The sequence below is a fragment of the Mytilus trossulus genome, chromosome 1, assembly GCF_036588685.1.
Source record: "Mytilus trossulus isolate FHL-02 chromosome 1, PNRI_Mtr1.1.1.hap1, whole genome shotgun sequence".
Classification (NCBI taxonomy): Eukaryota; Metazoa; Mollusca; class Bivalvia; order Mytilida; family Mytilidae; genus Mytilus; species Mytilus trossulus.
The window spans coordinates 33,973,907-33,993,445 of record NC_086373.1 but is presented as its reverse complement, the minus strand read 5'-3'; the positions used below and the strand labels follow the sequence as shown (position 1 = coordinate 33,993,445).

General features: G+C 30.6%; 1 protein-coding gene across 1 annotated transcript in view; it reads left to right on the top strand.

Moving 5' to 3' along the window:
• LOC134713679 (allatostatin-A receptor-like) overlaps positions 1–18,633 on the top strand; it is a 54,629-nt gene extending 35,996 nt beyond the window's left edge. Inside the window, exons 2-6 of the mRNA XM_063575002.1 lie at positions 3,898–4,021; positions 8,686–8,906; positions 14,622–14,745; positions 16,327–16,452; positions 17,986–18,633. Of these exons, the coding sequence (XP_063431072.1) occupies positions 3,898–4,021; positions 8,686–8,906; positions 14,622–14,745; positions 16,327–16,452; positions 17,986–18,264 (874 nt within the window). The 3' untranslated portion in view covers positions 18,265–18,633. The remainder of the gene's footprint in view (positions 1–3,897; positions 4,022–8,685; positions 8,907–14,621; positions 14,746–16,326; positions 16,453–17,985) is intronic.
• Positions 18,634–19,539: the final 906 nt, after the last annotated feature.

The following is a 19,539-nucleotide window of genomic DNA, read 5'->3' as shown; positions in this document are numbered from 1 at the left end:
CTATTGAACAGCAGTTTCCAAATGTTGAGGTTGAAATTATCTGTTATTTAATTTTACAGACGCCATCACGAGTTGGCTGACCGTTATGGAATAACTGTTTCCCATATGATATCGGAAATGTTCCTTACGTCGTAACTACAATCCCCTTTCCTTTCATGAATATGATCTACCGAATTAGAATATTTACCGGATTTGTTATCTCACAAACAAGACGACGGGTGCTACATGTGGAGCAGTATCTGCTTACCCTTCCGGAGCACCTGAGATAACCCCTAGTTTTCGGTGGGGGTCGTGTTGTTTATTCTTTAGTTTTCTATGTTGTGTTATGTGTTCTATTGTTTGTCTGTTTGTCTGTTTGTCCTTTTCATTTTTGCCATGACGTTGTCAGTGTATTTTCGATTTATGAGTTTGACTGTCCCTCTGATATCTCTTGTCCTTTTTTTTAAAAAGATTATAACCAAATCTCAACTTTTTTTGTTATTTTCTTGCCAAAAAAAAAGCATTTTAATTCTAAACGTATAGAAAGTTTATTGACATGTGCTTAAACAATGTCAGGAAATAAGAAAAAAAAATCTGTGTGGCGTAAATAATGAATGCATTTACACTTAAACTACTTCCTACAATGAATAGAAATTATATGTATATCCTTAAATAAATTCCTTCTAATATTTTTCACAGGTGGTATTTTTTCGCATAAAAATACGCTTTATATGACCTTACATTTTGATACCTCTAGAATCTTCTGAAAGAAATTATATCCTTCGAAATGTTAAGTGAATATTATTCATACATGAAGGCGTTCATCTTGCATTATACATTATTTAAGAGACAGAAGCTCTATATTGTACATGGATTAATTCATAAAAGTATGACATAATGGCATTTAAAAATGTGCAACTGTTTCGTGTTGCAAACATGAAATGCTGCTAAGAAATATAGACACATAACATGATTGGTTCATACATAACATACAAAACTGTGCTTGATAAACGAGACAGCTGTGAAATTATTTGGTAATTACAATGATCATTATTGGGTTGTAGCAATGATCAAACTAGTAAATCGAAGGAGGAGTTATGATTAGAGTCCTTCAAATTGAAAATACAGTGATTTTTCTCAATAGTGTTCAAATTATATTTATTTAAGTAGTGGGATGATATAATCAAGATACTGTAAAAACAGTTGAGATGTCGCATTCATTGCCTAAATATGATAAAATGGATGAGGGTTTTTTGCCCAATATTAGCATATTTATATAATATTTTCATGAAACGTCTCTTAAGGAAATACATTTCTGACTGAAGTTAGGGAACAAGTCTGAATTATTAGATACGAAGAATTGGACTATTTTGACAAAAGGTATTTGTAAGAAGGTGATAGTACCATATGGGGTGCATAGAACAATTGAAAACTTACACAAGGCCATGTTTTAAGAGCATGACAAACACATGGAAACATCAGTTCGCTTCATTTATATATATAATTAGTTGAAAGTCAAAGTATTCTTTCCCATTTCATTGGGGGCATATGGTATAAAATATCAATACATTAATTTGTTCATGTCTGTCCTTGTAACAGACACTTGTCTAAATTGAAACCTTGGACTTAGCCCTCAATATGTCATGGTATTCTGAGAGGAAACTGTCCATGTAGGAGCTAGGCACTTTATCATGTGACACATTTAGTACCGGGCAACAATTATCAAAAAAGTGCTCATGTTGACCGTAAAAGTAAAATACAAGGAGAATACATCATAAGTGTTTTAATAGTCATAATTGAGGTAACCACTAGTCATCAACTTCTAGGATAGTACTTATGAATGAGACTGAGAAGGTTTTTAGATATTAAACATCAGATTTAATATAAACTGATACGTGTGTGGATGCAACTAAATTGATTCAATATTCACAATAACACTCATTGAAGGTCGTATATCATTTAACTGAAACACGTTTTTGTTAAAAAGAGAAAATGAGATTCAACAACATTAACTGTCTTTTGCTATAATTACTGCAAATTCATAAAAAAGACTCATTATATCTCCAATACATTTCCTTTCCTTGAATTAATGAATTGAAAGCACACTCAATTCGTTTCTATAATAAAGGTTAAGTTGGTTGTCACTTAAACTACAAGATGATTTCAACAAGTACTACACTGATCTGTCATTACTGCTCTGATGTAAATTCGTTAATTACGCATTTAACTTGGAATAATTGTAAAGACTACATGTTTTTATTTTAGTACATCACAAATGAAACCAATGCTTGATTCGTGCATTTTGACAAGAATTGATAAAAGGTTGAAAATGGCTCTTGGTTTCTTGAATGAAATAAAACTAAAAATGTAACAAACAGTTTGTAATTAAATTTTTTATTGAAAACATTTGATTTTATGAAGACCTGTGTGTCCAGACTGTACCATATAATGAAGGTGCGCTTTATAAGTTGCGTACTAAATTATAATACTGGTACCTTTGATAACTATTACGGCAACATGTGCGGGTTTTAATATTTCACGAGTATAACTTTTTTTCTGTAAAATATTCATATATTGAGATAAACGAAAAGTATCCCTTTCTCAAAAAGATCTACGAAATGTAAACACTGCTTCTTCTTAACAAACCTTATTCCGTACTGATCCTTTGTAGCTATGTCACTGCAGAAATCATAGGAGCAATCCCATATAAATGGATATCGATTTTTAAGAATACACCTTGAAACTTAAATATATATCACAGTAGAGGATAATTAAGTTGTATCTTTCATTGGGTAACGCAATATAAATATCATTGTTGTATAGTTCTGATTCAACTTCTAAGTAATGGATGATAATTTTTTTTAGACCCAACAACTATATAATGTATATACAGGGAAGTTTTCAACTCTTCATTTACATCTCAGCTTATCTAAGAGCGTTTGAAAGTCTAAACCAGAAATAAAAGATAGCTTGAATCTTATAACAATAATTTATTCAATCACAAAATTTGACAAGTTGAACATTTCTTAAGGTAAAATTAGGAAAATTAATGGATATGTGGTATAAAACTCGATTTAAAAAGAAACATTAATTAAGTGCACAGATTTGTGTACACCATTGCATTGATTTAAAGTTTTATTGTATTTTCGGTTTAAAAATTCGTTTTTATTGAACATTTTCCGTGCATTTAAGGCTTAAGCACTACCATGTCATGTTAAGCGAGAGGTTGCAAAAAAAATATATGATGATTTGTTGCAGAAAAAAATTCACAAAATAAGTTCTAATAATGGATAATCTTAACATTCATAATTCACTACATCAATTCAGAGACAATCGGAAAGCGAACGTTAGACGATCACACTTTAACCAGTTATATAAGAGAATTCAATCTTTTTGTATGTGTTAGTTGCTAAAAAGCTCGAAGAACTTCATCTGTTGATATGAAATAAAGTTGTCCACAAGTCTGATAATGGTCGATGTCCCAAAAGAACAAATCGTTCACGAGCACCAAAATTAGAACCGAAAAATACGATCTCGTTTGAATATATTGTTCACCTGCAATAATTTACTTTGTTTATTATTTTAGTATTAATCACAGAGTTCCGTTTTTCTTTGTTCCTCGTCCGTTTTATTCATCAGACTTTTATATCTCTTTGAACAGTATGGATTATTGTCATTGTTGAAGGCTGTAAGTCAATATGTACATCGTAGGAGGAAGCATAATTTATGAGTTGATAAATACCAAATATTTTAAGAAAAAAAAATCTTATGTTTCATACCCACTCATTCGTTAAATTTTTTTATTGCCGTTTTTATTCTTCATACTCAAAAGACTATCCTAATGGTATCATTCATCAAGATTAATGTCTAGTTTTTATGTTCTGAACTTTTTAATCCAAACGTATATATCTATTGCAGATTCATAGTCATTGTATTACCTATGAAATCTCGTCGATGGTGTACAGTCGGGAATACTAAAAAGATTCTAATAGCTGTGTGGGTTGTTGCAGTAGCATTGTCGTCACCAACTTTTAAATTAATGGTAAGTGTAACTTATGTTTGTCTTTGTATGACATTTATATCTAAACAAACAATTATCAAACGAAAAACAAAGACGAATAATGAAATGTCATTTCGTAATTTCAAACCACTATGATATTGGTCTCATTATAGAGATAGTTGATAACGACATTAACATATGAATGCATTTTTTCTGGGATTTTGCTTTATATTGAGATCATAAACTTAGGCAAATTACCAAAGGCAGAAAACAAATATTACAAAATCATGATAGCATACGAAAATTTATAACACTATTATAAACAAATACTACACAAACTTAACCAAAAACTAGGGTCGATATCAGGGGCTCTGGAAAGGTAAGTGTATGTTGCATATATAAGCGGGATGTTTGGTTAGTCATGCAACCAGGTTCAACTCAACATTTCTTCTTTTAAATGTACTGTACCAAAAAAGGAATATGGCTGGTTTGATCAAATAGTTCTTTTAAATATATGTTGCTCTTTCGTTTCAATTTCTGTTGTTCCTTTGATTTCCCCTTATAGTTGATGTGTTTCCCTCGTTTGAGATTGTAACCCTAATATGTTTACTCTCAATCGATTTTTGAACACCGGCATACTACTGTTACCTGTATTTGAATTGGCCTGTTATTCATAATAAGTACTAGTAAATATTTGGTTTTAAGTCTGATTCCTTGATGTTACAATCGAACATGCAGAATGGCTACTAGTGGTTACCTGTGAAAAAATAAAGTATACTATATAGAATACACAGGTGACAGGCTAGTTATTAAAAAAGACGACTTGAGTATCCCTTACAAAAAACGATCAACAATTTGGCCAAGTACAGTATTAACTTAAACGCTTCCTTAATGGAAAACCCTTGATTCTTTTTGTTCCAAAGAATCCACCCAAATTGAAATTTCTCGGGCAAATGTTATAATAAGAATTCGTATACATTTTCTAAAACAAATAGTTTAAAATTACTTGTATCTCAACTTTTGTAATTTTTTCATGCGACCAATATACATCTTGATCTTTTCCTAGCAAAATTGTGATAAATATTTCAATTTATCTGACTTTTAATATTAAGCTTGATTTTAACGTTATGTGCTTGTATTTAAAAAAAATTGCGCTGTAAATTCTATATAATTAAACATCTGTTTTTGTAAAAAAGGAAACCGCAAGATACCAACAGGACTTTCTTACTCATAAGTCGAAAATAAACTAACAACGCGATGGCTAATAAATATTATAGAAAACTAAGAACTAAGCAACACAAACCCCATCACAAACTGGTTATGATCTCAGGCGATCATGAAGGGTAGTGAGATCCTGCTCCGAAGTTCCAAATTTCATAAACCTTCGCTCATGTACAACATCACTTTAACTATTTAAGCTAACCTGACCGTGTTCATTAAAAAAATCTGGAAAGCATATAGCAGTTTTCTGGTATCAAATTAAGTGCTATTTTTGTCAATGGAATGATACATTGATATAATCGGAGGTATATCGATAAATGATTTGTACATTAAGATCGTTATTACTGTTAGGAGTCTGCCAATTATGAATAACAAAACAATTCAATCAATCAATCAATTAAAATCAAACAAGGCTGCACATCAAAATCAGCTTTACCATGAACTAAAACCTTCCGACTTCAAGACATTGTTTGTCCATTTTGATAAATAGCTGTATGACTGATTCAATATCGAATTAATCTGTTGACCAGAAAATAACAATAGCAATACCAAGATGATAGACGGGTGCTTTTATTACGTCATGTTAATGATTAAAAGATAGATGTAAATAACAAAGATACGACTTACAGGGTCTAGACAACTTCAATGAAAATCAAATCATCGTCAGTGTTTTTATTATATGATTTTGTAGTTTGCCCTTTAATTACATTATGTTGTTTGCAACTGTGGCCCACAATACATGACAAGGTCTCCTGGTTTTCTATTTGTTCATATTTCCTGCATTATCCTGAGTCGAAAAAGTTTCAAAAACAGTTTTTTCTTTTGTTTTCAAAGAATCTATTCCATGTTAACTTAATTAAAAGTAGTGGGCTAAATTTGGCTCCTTTTCCTCGATTTATAAACAATCTACCTTAAGAAGTTGCTCTTATGTCTCCAAAAAGTAGGGTTTTTTTTGCCACAAAAAAACATCCTTTAATTATCATGTTATTTTTTCATTTAAGCTAAATATTTATTAATGTGTTAGATTGAATAGGAAGCTAAGATTATTTAAAGGGTATAAAAAAAATGATTCCCCCAATTATCAATCTTACTCACCTTCTCTATAAAATTGCCGAAGATTGACATTTGTTATCTGCAACCACCTGACCTGCAAACTTAACATGTATTAACAACATTTTAAAGAAACTCTTTCAGAATTTAAAAAAATTAAGTGTTCGCTATACACACCTGGTTTCAGTGAATACGGTGCCTTTTTCCCCCTGTATTAAAAAAAGGTCACCTTCATTCTAATTTTACAGTTTTAATTGCATCACGTCGTGTTCAAATCAATCCATAAGAATAACAGTTTTTATAGAGTTTTTATAAAAAAGAAGAAGAAAAAACATGTAAGAGAATGTTGATAAAAACAATCACCAATCGTTTATTATGATTAGATCTTAAGTACTTGATTATTTTTCTTACATTACATTTATATTAAATTGTCGATTGTTTTTCAAATGAAGATAATCTGCTAATTTTCAAATGCATTTGCTTTTGTACTGTTATTAGTCAACAAAGGTTTCATTCTTTAAACGAAGCGTAAGATAAATAAATTATTTCCATTCTTTCAACAATTAAAACTGTTCTATTAAGATTCAATGTCTTCATTATCAGAAGTCAAACAATTTTAGTTATACAGAAAGCAACTTCTGTTTCAGTTGCTAAAATTGGATTCAAAATCAATGGCTTTATTTATACTATAAACTATGACAAAAATAAAAAATCACCAAAATACTGAACTCCGAGGGAAATTCAAAAAGGAAAGTTCATAATCAAAGGAGAAATCAAAAGCTCAAACGCACCTGTCATATTCCTGACTTGGTGCAGGCATTTTCTTATGTAGAAAATGGTTTATTAAACGTGGTTTTATAGCTTGCTAAACCTCTCACTTGTATAACAGTCGCTTTAAATTCAATTATGTTTATAACCATGCGTGAACAAAACAAACAGACATAATACATGTAAATTGTAAAAATGTAAAAAAAAAAAAGACACGTAAACCGTTTTGAGGACATGTTTTTCATTCGACAATCGAATTGAATTGAGAACAAATGGGGCCCCTCTTTTTACTGACTTGTTAAAGAGAGTTTGAAAATAAGGAAGATTGGTATAATAGTCAATGACACAACTTTCCTCAAGAGACCAAAAAGGACACGAAGGTAAACAGCTACAAGTCACTGTACAACCATCAACAATGTGCTTAACTCATACCGTAAAATAAGACATGAAAAAGCTAGGCGTGGTCAAATGTAATAAATTCAAAACATATTTGTCGGTATAAAGTCGCCTGAATATTTTTCAAAAAGGATGAACCAGTATGAATTTCCGGTAAAATAGATAATTTCATTTAATTCTAATATTTTAACGCAGACCTATTCGTCTATTTGTCCTGCATTTAGCCGTCACGACGTTACTTCTCCTTAGAGTTTTTTGATTAGTTTTGTTTTCACGTTATTCAATATTCCAAATAATTATTTGAGGGCCAACCTTTAAGTCTTTATCAAAAATAAACTAATATTTAAGTTGCAATAACCTACTATTTCTAGTATTAGTTTGTGGGACCGCAACTCGATGAATAGCAATTACTTGAACATTTAACAAAGATATTATTTACATGCATTCTATATATCTATTTCAAGTATTTTTAATATTAGTACATATCACCTTATTTAAATCTAAACATCAAAGAACTCCGCTAGATCGCCCAGTTGCCTAGTTGAAATAGAATTGCACTCATATCAACAAGCCGAAAGTTTTCTGTAAACCGATAAATGTCTGAACAACTTGTACCACTAATGTCATCATATAATCATGTCGTGCTCGTTAAGCGTGACTTCATATCGAAAGGTCCTTTGAGCTATCATTTCTTATCCTAGGAATAGATAACCTTTGCCGTGTTTGGCACAACCTTTTGGAATTTTGGATCCTCAATGCTCTTCAACTTCGTAATTGTTTAGCTTGATACATATTTTGATATGAGCGTCACTGATGAGTCTTATGTAGGCGAACTAAACTATAATCCTGGTATCTTTGATAACTATTACACCACTGGGTCGATGCCACTGCTTGTGGACGTTTCGTCCCCGAGGGTATCACCATCCAAGAGGTCAGCATTTTGGTGTTGACATGAATATCAATTATGTGGTCATTTTTATAAATTTCCTGTTTACAAAACTTTGAATTTATCGAAAAACTAAGGATTTTCTTATCCCAGAAATATATCGTCTTAGCCGTGTTTGGCACAGCTTTTTGGCATTTTGAATCCTCAATGCTCTTCAACCTCGTAATGTTTCGCTGGATGAATATTTCTATATGAGCGTCACTGATGAGTCTTATGTAGACGAAAAGTGCGTTTGGCGTACTAAATTATAATCCTGGTACCTTTGATAACTAATTACATTCATATAGTAAGCTGAAATAATTTTTATTTCATTTTCTTCTTTCAGGATACAGAACATACTTTATTTCATAAGAATGGAACCATTGTACCAATAAGTATGTGTGCATGTGTAACAGAACTTGAATCATCAAAACTGACTTTTTCTGTATACAAATTAATAATCATGTTTGCACTCCCTACACAGATCATGATTATATGTTACAGCGCGGTTATATATTCATTATGGATTAGTTCAAAACAATTAACACAGCTTGTTCCAAGTCAAAGGTAAGAATTAAAATGCTTTGGCAACACATTCCATAGTCTATGTTTTGTTTTGTTTTTAGTTATTGCCATAACATCATCAGCCGCCTTCGAGTTTTAATATTTTTTGATAACTTTCGCCTCTTTTTGCTAAAGCATATCGAAATGATTTAAGCCAATAGCTGTGGTTCGTACTGACAAAATCTGTAATGTTCTGGTACCAAAAACTATATTTTGTATTTGATCATTTATACTGCACTTTTTGTAGGTTTTTTCTGAATGGCACATTACAAAAAGCCTACACGGTCATAATACGCTCGTGGAAACTTAATTTTACATTGTTGGTAGTTTTGGTCCTAATCCAAAAAGTTACCTTCTGATTTTTTGGTTTTCACAGCATTTCAATTCTCATTTTATTTTAGCCTTCCAAATGCGTCAATTTGAGCACCCCTTATGAGTCTCATATTGCGGAAAGACGCATCTAGTGAAATTAATTACAAGCATAAATAAACTCAGCATAAGTACCAGGATAAAAATAATTATTATCGTCAGACGCGCGTTTCGTATTCAAAAGACTCATCAGTGACGCTCGAATCCAAAAAAGTTAAAAAGGTCAAGTAAAGTACGAAGTTGAAGAGCATTGAGGACCAAAATTCCTACAAGTTTTTCCAAATAGTATCTTTCATGAGTTTTTTTTTGTCCTTTTTTCTTAACCTGTGCAGGAATGTTAAGTGTACACAAATCAATACAAATATGTTTTCTTTTTTTGTATTTTGACAAAATGTGTATATTAAAGATTGTTAAACTGCCTACCCTTGCAGTGTTCACCTATTTTGCTACGATTTGTAATTATTTAGGATTGTCTCCATTGTACTTAATGTGCCAAATATTCAATGTTGACATCATAAGTCATCTTAAAAAAACCTAGGAAACAGATTGAGAATATTAGTAATTTTTATGCGATTGTTCATTAAATATAGATATAGATCATAGAGCTTTAGAAATCTGTATTCCTTATTAAAAACGATTAATGCTTCATCTGGATAAATCAGAATTACAAGTAGTAATTGGGATACGGCAAAAGAAAACATTTATATGGACTCGTCTTTTAATTACAATGAAGTTAAGTTGATAAAACTGTCAAGGACCCGGCAACACAACATCATTGTAAAATGTTTTTCCTTTCTGATGAATAATTATTTTAACGTCTTTGTAGTTAATGTTCACAATTGACCGCTTTTCTGAATGGAAGTTCTTAAGTAGCATATATTGGCTGAAATTTATTGTATATTTCCTGATGTTTTATAGCACAGCTATGAAGAACAAACATAACATTGAGGTTATTGAGCTCCATATATGATTGGAATAAGACTTTTTATATAATAACCGTCATTTTCATCATGGTTTAGCGGAAACATAATCTATACTTCGCACATTTTGTTATATATATAGTGGTGATATAAACCCGAATGGACAGGGATCTATCAAATAAAGTGATACAATTGAAGTGAATCAGTGCAACATAAACGTTAAGAATAATTCCCGACGAAAATAAGATCAGAGTTACAAACATATGTATAACATTAATATTGATGCAATTTAAAACTTTCATGCAATGTTATTTTCCATGTTAAATGATACCTTAGGCATAGTATTGATCGTGATGCACGTTAAATGTTTCTTAATACATTCCAAAATTTTTTCACTGCATATTATTATTTTTTATATTTTCTAGCTTTGTTAGTAAGAATTATTATGATCTTTTCTACTCCACTAAAATTAAAAAGTAAAATCACAAAAAGTAACTCCCAGGAAAACTCAAAACAGAAAGTCCCTAATCAAACGGCAAAATCAAAAGTTCAAACACATGAAACGAATGCACAACAAGTGTAATTCCTGACTTGTGAACATCTTTTTATTTTATATTTAGTGTTCATCAAACTGTTGATCTTTGAATGCTGTTCGTTCATATTCTCACATATCTTATTTAACCCAATTTGACTGAATCAGACAAAGGCATATTCGTCAGTCCTTTTGTCAGATAGGTGGCGCATTTTTTAATTGTTTTGTCATTTGTACATGTTCGTAATATGGTTATGAATATGCAGAGTACTAACATACATAGTGAATAGTTCATACCCATTTTTCTCTTAGTGTTTGATGTGAAGGAATCTTTATTCGATAATTGTTTGAATCAAAAGCATTTTACCTCTTGCTGGATAATATGCTTGGTTTATTATACCCTATCAGTGAGGAAATTTTAAAGGTGTTGTCAAAATATCATATTTTGTGTAAAAAATAAAGAACTAAATAGTTTTTTTTTCGCAAAACCTCGATGGTAAATTCAAAACTTGTGTAAGAATAAATATGGAACAAATAACACAAACAGTATGCAAGTGTTGACGAATTGAAATGAAATTACACATCGGTTGTCAGTTCGATTTAAAACCACTTTCTGATGTTGCGTGAAGCAGAATGTAATAACATGTTTATGATAAGTACTAACAAAGCACCACCCCAACACACACAACTACCGTGGTCGCTTTCACAAACCATTAAACATTTACCTAATCATATAGATGTTAAAAAAAGGATTAAAAAATATATGGCTCCATGACCTTCAAATCAAGGTTAGAAGATTAAATATAAACAATAAAAAGTGGTTACAAGAAATCAATAAAATACCGTTATAGCATCTGACTGAAACGCTAATTAATTGATACATAAAAATGTTCAGTTGATGAAGTTATATTTATTTCTTAAAACGTTTTCTATCTTAAAACATCACGGACGTATACTGTTACGGAACTGTTAATGTTTATTGCTAACATTCAACCATTAGTCATGGAACCTATACAGTTGCAAACGTTTGTGCATGTGTAATAAAATTGAGAATGGAAATGGGGAATGTATCAAAGAGACAACAACCCGAACAAAGAAAAAAAAAACAGCAGATGGTCACCAACAGGTCTTCAATGTAGCGAGAAACTCCCGCACCCGGACGCGTCCTTCAGCTGGTCCCTAAAAAATATATATAATAGTTCAGTGATAATGAATGCCATACTAATTTCCAAATTGTACACAAGAAACTAAAATTAAAATAATACAAGATTAACAAAGACCAGAGGCTCCTGACTTGGGACAGGCGCAAAAATGCAAAATGTAAACATACAAGAATTGTTGTCAATATCAGATTTATGATTGAAGAACCACGTAGCTACGGTTAAACACATATTTTATATGAACGATTTAATTTGTTATCAATGTAAGAATTTTATTTAGTAATAATAATTTCTTAACACTAACAATGTTAATGTTCTTATCTGTCACATGTTCAATAGTTCTTTGACAATATGAAACTAGAAACTTTACACTCTTATTCAAGCTGCGTTTTTTCTCCTTACTAATTAGATAAAAGGTATCAATTTTAGTATATATGCCTTCCTTCAACCATAGACATTAATTTACTTGTGTAAAATGTGAAAGCTGATTTTTGGTGCATTGTTTTTGAACCAATAGGGAAACATTATGAATATTATCAGTTTCTATTTTGATATTAGATGGAAGATAATTTATATCAAGATGTTAAAGAGTGACTTTTATGATTTTCATAATCAATTTTTAGATAGATTGCTATATAAATCATGTCTTTTGTCGAAAAAGTATCGAAATTATTTTGAGAAATAAAGTTCCGGATGACACTAAATTTAATTATCAATATAAACCTTTTCACACACGATCATATACAGAATGAAAACCCAAAACGAATGCACAAAGAAACCAAATCATGTAACGATAAGTAAGTGTTTTGTTTACTGAATAACCAATTCGAGAGGACAGTACGAAAATAAGTAGATTAGACACTATGAGTTATCAAATGAAAGCATAGACATGATTACAAAAATAGCTTATACTTCCAGCGTTAACTGTATTCATTACATTCGTATAGCGAATTGTTTAGTCATTTGTTTGAGAGAAAAAAATCTGTTGACAACATTACGATATTGAAAATATAACTATTATGATTTTGACTGATGTAAAATGATTAACAGTTATTTCAAATTCTTCTACATTTTTTAACTGAAATCTAGTAGCAAACATTTTCAACTTTGTACTTGTTTGGCTTTTTAACTGTTTTCATATGAGCGTCACTGATGAGTCTTATGAAGACGAAACGCGCGTCTGGCGTATTAAATTATAATCCTGGTACCTTTGATAACTATTTCATATTTTTTATACTTTTATTAGAAGGTACAATTGCAGTTGTACAGACAATTTGAAATTCTATTCAGTAATGTTCATTAGTTTTTCAGTTTGTTGATGATGTTTTACAGGTCAATAATAAGTACTGAATAGTCTGAAAAAATGTAAAATCACAAACATACTAAACCCCAAGTAAAATTCAAAACGGAAAGTCCCTAAATAAAATGTAAAAATCAAAAGTCAAATCTTACGAATGGATAACAACAAATATATTGAAATAGGCTTAGTAGATGTCAATCCACATCAAGCCATTGATCTAACAGTTCTGAATTAATCGCAGTGGATAAGTCTGTAAATTTATTGTAACTTTTAATTGATAAAATGTTGTTCAGAATTTTAAGAGCTGTAAAGATCTAAAAGACTGTTTTAGACTAATGCCTTTATCAGAAACGCACAACGAAAGAATGAGCTTTTTTTACAAAATAGAACCAAGAAAAAAGGTATAAGCGTTTTCCAGTCACATGCTCAGGTTTTCATTTTACAAATATCGTTTCGTTGTAGTCTACATACTACTGGGTGTTTGTTTTAATTTAAAACATGCATTTTCATTAGAAATAAATAAGTTATTCAATTCTTAATGTTAACATGTATTTTCATATGGCTTTTCAGTACATATAGCTTTTAAATTTTAATTTAAGCGTATTTAGTAAAAGTATGTAAGGCTTGTATTCCGGATAATGGACATCGTATGCTATGAAAAAATAAACCCAAAGCTATAATTAACTTTCTCCTTAAATAAGAAGACTTTTGCTTTGATTGTGATTCAAAAATAAACTAATCAACTTAAATACAAAAACAAATTTTTTGTAACTTCGATTTGTGAAAATGACATTTTGTGAAAAATATCCTTGATATTCTGATATAAGTTTATTTTGAGAACAAAAGTTAATTTGATCTTAAAAAATATGCTCTTATCAGTCTGAAGGCAATTTATTTTGATATTTTTTTCGGATTTAAATTTGTTTTACTTTAATTTGATGATGACACAGTCCAACTGTTTATAAAACAATATTTCCTTGCAATATGCACCCAATATCCTTATTTAAGAAAAGATAGTCGGTCGCCATTGATCTAACATCAAAACTTCAAGGAAGCTTTTTGAAAACAATATTATAACATGTAAAACTATAAATTGGAGAACAATAAGTCCTTATTTGATGCATTACAGAAAACCTTTACTGAGGTCAACATAGGGCACCAATGAAATCTCCTTTCCGTTTTAATGTTTACCAGAGTTATATTCATAAAAAAAAGTGTTGACATTTCCTTATAATTTAGATACATTGTTATATATTTCTTTTCGAATCCAACCTCCAAAAATATCTAAATGGTCCAAATATAACAGACTTGATATTTCCTTGTTTCGTATAATATTACAAAACAATTTACCAGACCGATTTTATTTTAGATCATGTTTTGATTGTTCAAACTGGGTGACATTTATCCGTATTGTATGAATATTTTGTTCTATTTCAGATCGACGAATCAATCAATAGAACGAATAGCAATGCGTCAAACATATCATGGGGTGAATTCAGTGGTACGGAAGTGCAACGTTCTTCACAAGAGCAACAACGATATTCTAAGGGCAAGAAAACAGGTAAATGTAAAAATTAAACACAGCATTTTTGAAAAAGGCATAGTAAAAAATACGTGGTATATCCATCTACTTTCGGACTAAAATATTAACAGTTTGAAACATATGGTAGCATATGTTCCGCAATACTGCACTTACTATTGAGTGTAGTGTTACAAAGTATTGAACGGAACGGATATGATCTCTACGTCGGAGATTGTAAAATGATATGTTGAGTTTACGTCATTGATACACCAGTTTATCGACAAAAAAAGACATCTGTAAAACATACTAAGCTCTAATGCGTTCCGGGTGGATACCCTTGTGAATAAAGTTAACAAAAACAATGATTAATCTGCCATCATACCCCAGTTTTCAGAATAATGAAAAACAAAAACAGTGTCATTAAAATCATGAATATTTTTCATGTGATACTTTCGGGGTCGAAACAGAAACAACAAAGGATATGTACACAAAATCAGTACAGCAAAGAATCACACAATAGTCAATTAGCGTTTTCAATATAAGCGTCATGTGACTAATAGGAAAAAAACAAAAGTCGTCACTTATATGGACCATTAAGCTTGAAAATGTTAAACTTCTTTCAAAATTAAAACGTTTTGCTGATGTTTCAGAGTTATCTCCCTGTAGTGTTACGTACCACCTTAAACTGACTATTTCACATAATTATAATGACACTTTCAATTTCGGGTTGACCTAATTCACTTCTAAGTTGGAAGATTGAATTTACGAAATTGTTAAATGGAACATGAAATTTCAAAATAGACTTATTTTACCAGGTTTCGTTACTATAAATATTTTAAGAGATTGTGCCAGAAAACGACAATGAGATGTCGTTGTATATGTTCCATTCTATCAAAAGGTAAAAAAAGAAAAATGGTATACATGTACATGTTTCATATTTGTCTGATGTTGTATTTACGTAGCATTTCGGATATTATTTTTACACTTTATCAAATATTTTGTCATCATGCGATTTCTTGTAGCAACATAATATTATTAACTAATGAATAGCGATAAAAGAAATAAAAGAGGAAGATAACATGTTATTACAACCCTTTATTTCTTTTGATTCACATATATCTTTAACTATATAAATTGTAAACTACAAGAGTGCATTGATTTTTTTCACAAAATTGGTTTCATTTTGATAAAAGCAGGGATTTTTACGGTGAATTATGTACGAAAAGAAAATATGACAGCTCAGACTTAAAAATGACATTTGACAGTATATATCCTGATTTTATTTCTGCCTTTGAATATCATGTCATTGTTATGTGATTTCAATGCCAAAAACTGTATCTATAACGACATACTTTAAATTGACAACTAATCGATAGCTTTATGAAGTTATATATAAATTGCCCATAACTCTTATAAATACGAATCGTTAAGATAAGCCTTTATTTCTAGAAGAGACTTTTGTTTAAATAAACTCGTTATAGAAAACAATATTTTTGCGCAAAAAGCGAGTTCTTACTACAAAATACTCATCAATGACGCTATAATCAAATGACGCTTTTGATGTGTTATTAACATTGAAATATTCGAATTTCATTACCCGGAATATGCTTAATTTTATAGGTAATCAAAATATTAGCTGCAGTAGTGGTTGTGTTTCTCATAGCATGGGGACCAAAGCTGATTATACAGGTTATGCAGGATATGAAGCTTGATATAATATACACCCAAGCAGCATTTTCAACACAGGTTTGTATACTTACTTGTGCCTGTCCCAAGTCAGGATCAGGAGCCTGTATTTCAGTGGTTGTCGTTTGTTTATGTGTTACATATTTGTTTTTCGTTCATTTTTTTTTACATAAATAATGCCGTTAGTTTTCTCGTTTGAATTGTTTTACATTGTCTTATCGATGCCTTTTATAGCTGACTATGCGGTATTGGCTTTGCTTATTGTTGAAGGCCGTACGGTTACCTACAGTTGTTAATGTTTGTGTCATTTTGGTCTTTTGTGGATAGTCGTCTCATTGGCAATCATACCACATCTTCTATTTTATATTTACTGTGAATTCATTTTAATTAGAAGATTTTGAAAGAGGGGAAATAATGAATTCATGTAGTCGAAGAAACAAAATTGGCATGGAGCATGTGTCCCATTTCAATATTTTGTGTTATAGCAGGCGATTATTCAAGTTTTTAAAATTTCTATTAATCCCGACATAAGATTGCAATCAAACAAAAAAGTCAGTATAAATGGATAGCTTAGTGTTCCTCTTAGTTTCTGTTTGTTATAATGGTTTTACAGAAACATTTTCTCTACCATAGTCTAACGAACTAAATTTCACTACCCGACAATTTTGAAAAAGCAATATAAAAATAGATAGAGTGGGTTTAGTTCATTTGTAAATGTCAATGAAAATTTCTAAAAGATGACATAGAAGTGAACATTTAGAGGTCAATGTAAGATTTCAACTATGAGCAAAAATACCATTCTGCACAATCATCTATAACAAGTCTACGACATGACAAATGTAAAACCGAAACAATGAACAAATCTTTTTTTTTATATACAGCAATAGACAACAACAACTTAATCACAGCCTTTAAACAATAATCCATTTTTGACTATTCTTCTCAAGAATTCACGTTTGGCCTCTGTTGTCAATATCTTATGAGAAATCTCTTTTGAATATTGATGTGTAATATTTATCTTCCTAAACAGAAAATAGTTTGACAAATACACTATCGACTAACGTTTTTTTGGAATTATGGATACATTATATAACGTTTCCGTTTAAACGTCAATAATTTCACTGTCTCATATGCAGTGAACAAACTACAGATTTTTACCCAAAATGAAGCATTATGATAATGACATCACACTTCATAAGATCAGAAGAATATAAAACGGGAGATTTTTAAAATCAAAATCATTACACATCAACATGACTTCTTTAAAAAAAATATTGAACGTTATTTGTTCAAACGATGCATTTTTTATATAATACTTTTTTTTTCATTCTTTCCTTTAGTTTACAAAATAAACCTAATTCGAAATATGTTATAACATTTACGAAATATTATGATCAACCTGATTCTGTAGGTGTTGATTTTTGATCTGGTTTTTTTTTCTAAATTGAGCATGCATGTCCTAACACACCATCCTACCATAATGCAAAAGCTGACTTTGTTTAATCTTGTTTGTGTAAATATGATAAGTTTACTCCGTTGATTGAAGGATTTTGTTTATGAACAAATACAAATAGATTTTTTTTTTGTTTGCAGGTTGTTTTCAATTGTCTGCCATATATACAGTCTTGTCTTAATCCAATCATATATGGATTTATGTCAAAGAACTTTAGAAGAAGTATGAGTTTAGCTTGTAGACGATACTGTATCCTGTGCAGACTATTTAGGTGCTTCAGACACAAAAAGAAAAATAATTTCAATGACCTTGAAAATGATTCAAAGTACAGTAATGGCTTGACAGTGCAAACAAGGATCGTATGTAAGACCAATGGTTCGTCTGACGAAGACAAATGTGACTCCACCTATATTGCATAAAGAGAAACCCATTTGTTTGGGTTAATCATAACCGACCGTGCGAGGGCTGTATAGCCCGCCAAGGTCATTAATAACTTCCATTTGTAACGTGAAATGCAGATGTGCATATGTCTCAAGACGTCAGTACCTGATCTATCCATTTAATGGTCAATGGGATATAGACTTAAAATATTGGTGAACGTCATATACCAATGTAATTAACGATACAGTAAAGGTTATCTAATGGATTTTACTTGTAAGCAGTCGCTTTTTGATTAACCATCAACATAGAGTAAAATATTACAAATCGGAATTTAATGATGATGATTCTTCCTATCTTTGATCTTTTAACCTCAAGCTGCAGGATAGAATATAGTGAAAGTCATTTTAACATTTCTTTAATTATTTGATGTAATTTAATGATATATTAAACATATAAAAAAATGTCTGTCTGACTTGACAAAAAAGCAACAACAATTTTTTGAACAATATTGAATGAACATATTGATAAGATAAGAGATTTGCTTTACTTTTTTGATTATCTTCATATATGTATATAAAAAAACAGTTTCCATAAATAACTTTGGAATTGTTTAAACCTTCCGATTTAAAATAAGACTTTTAACTTTTCATTGTGAGATATATTTCATTAATGCAGTAAATTTGTTTTTTGACATTATCATTAGTTACTCTTCCGTTAATCTGTTGATTAGAAAATGAGGACGTGTGGTATGTTCGCCAATGAGCAATGAACATGATCAGAATTTTAGGTCTTCTAATCCATTTACGAAAAGAAAAGAAAAAAATAATCATTTACCTTCAAAGGGAATTGTTAAAGATAATTAGTATTACCTCAAGCGACAATGTTTAATATTTCTTTTAAGAATAAATCAGCTAAGAAATGCCAACATGGTTTGCTTCTGATATCGTTTTCTTTGACATTTGTTTCTTTGGTAAATTGGTTTTCCTCAGGCATCAACATTTGCCACACATTTCTTTTATTCATAGCTAATTATTTAAGCTGATAATGTTTCTTTTTTCAAATGTAATGATTGCTTTAGTTTGTTTTGATATTGTATGTTACCCTTATTCTTGAATTTATATTCAGAGAAATGTTAACCATAACATAGCATTTTTTGGTAAAATAGTTTAATCTAAACCTTCGATCGACTACTTCTGTTGCGATAATGAACACTAATTAAAACATAACAGTAATGCAGTTGAAAAGTTTCCACCGTCAATTGGAAATTTAACGATTGCAAATGCAGTTTAACTGGCAATGCGAAGCCTGTTTGG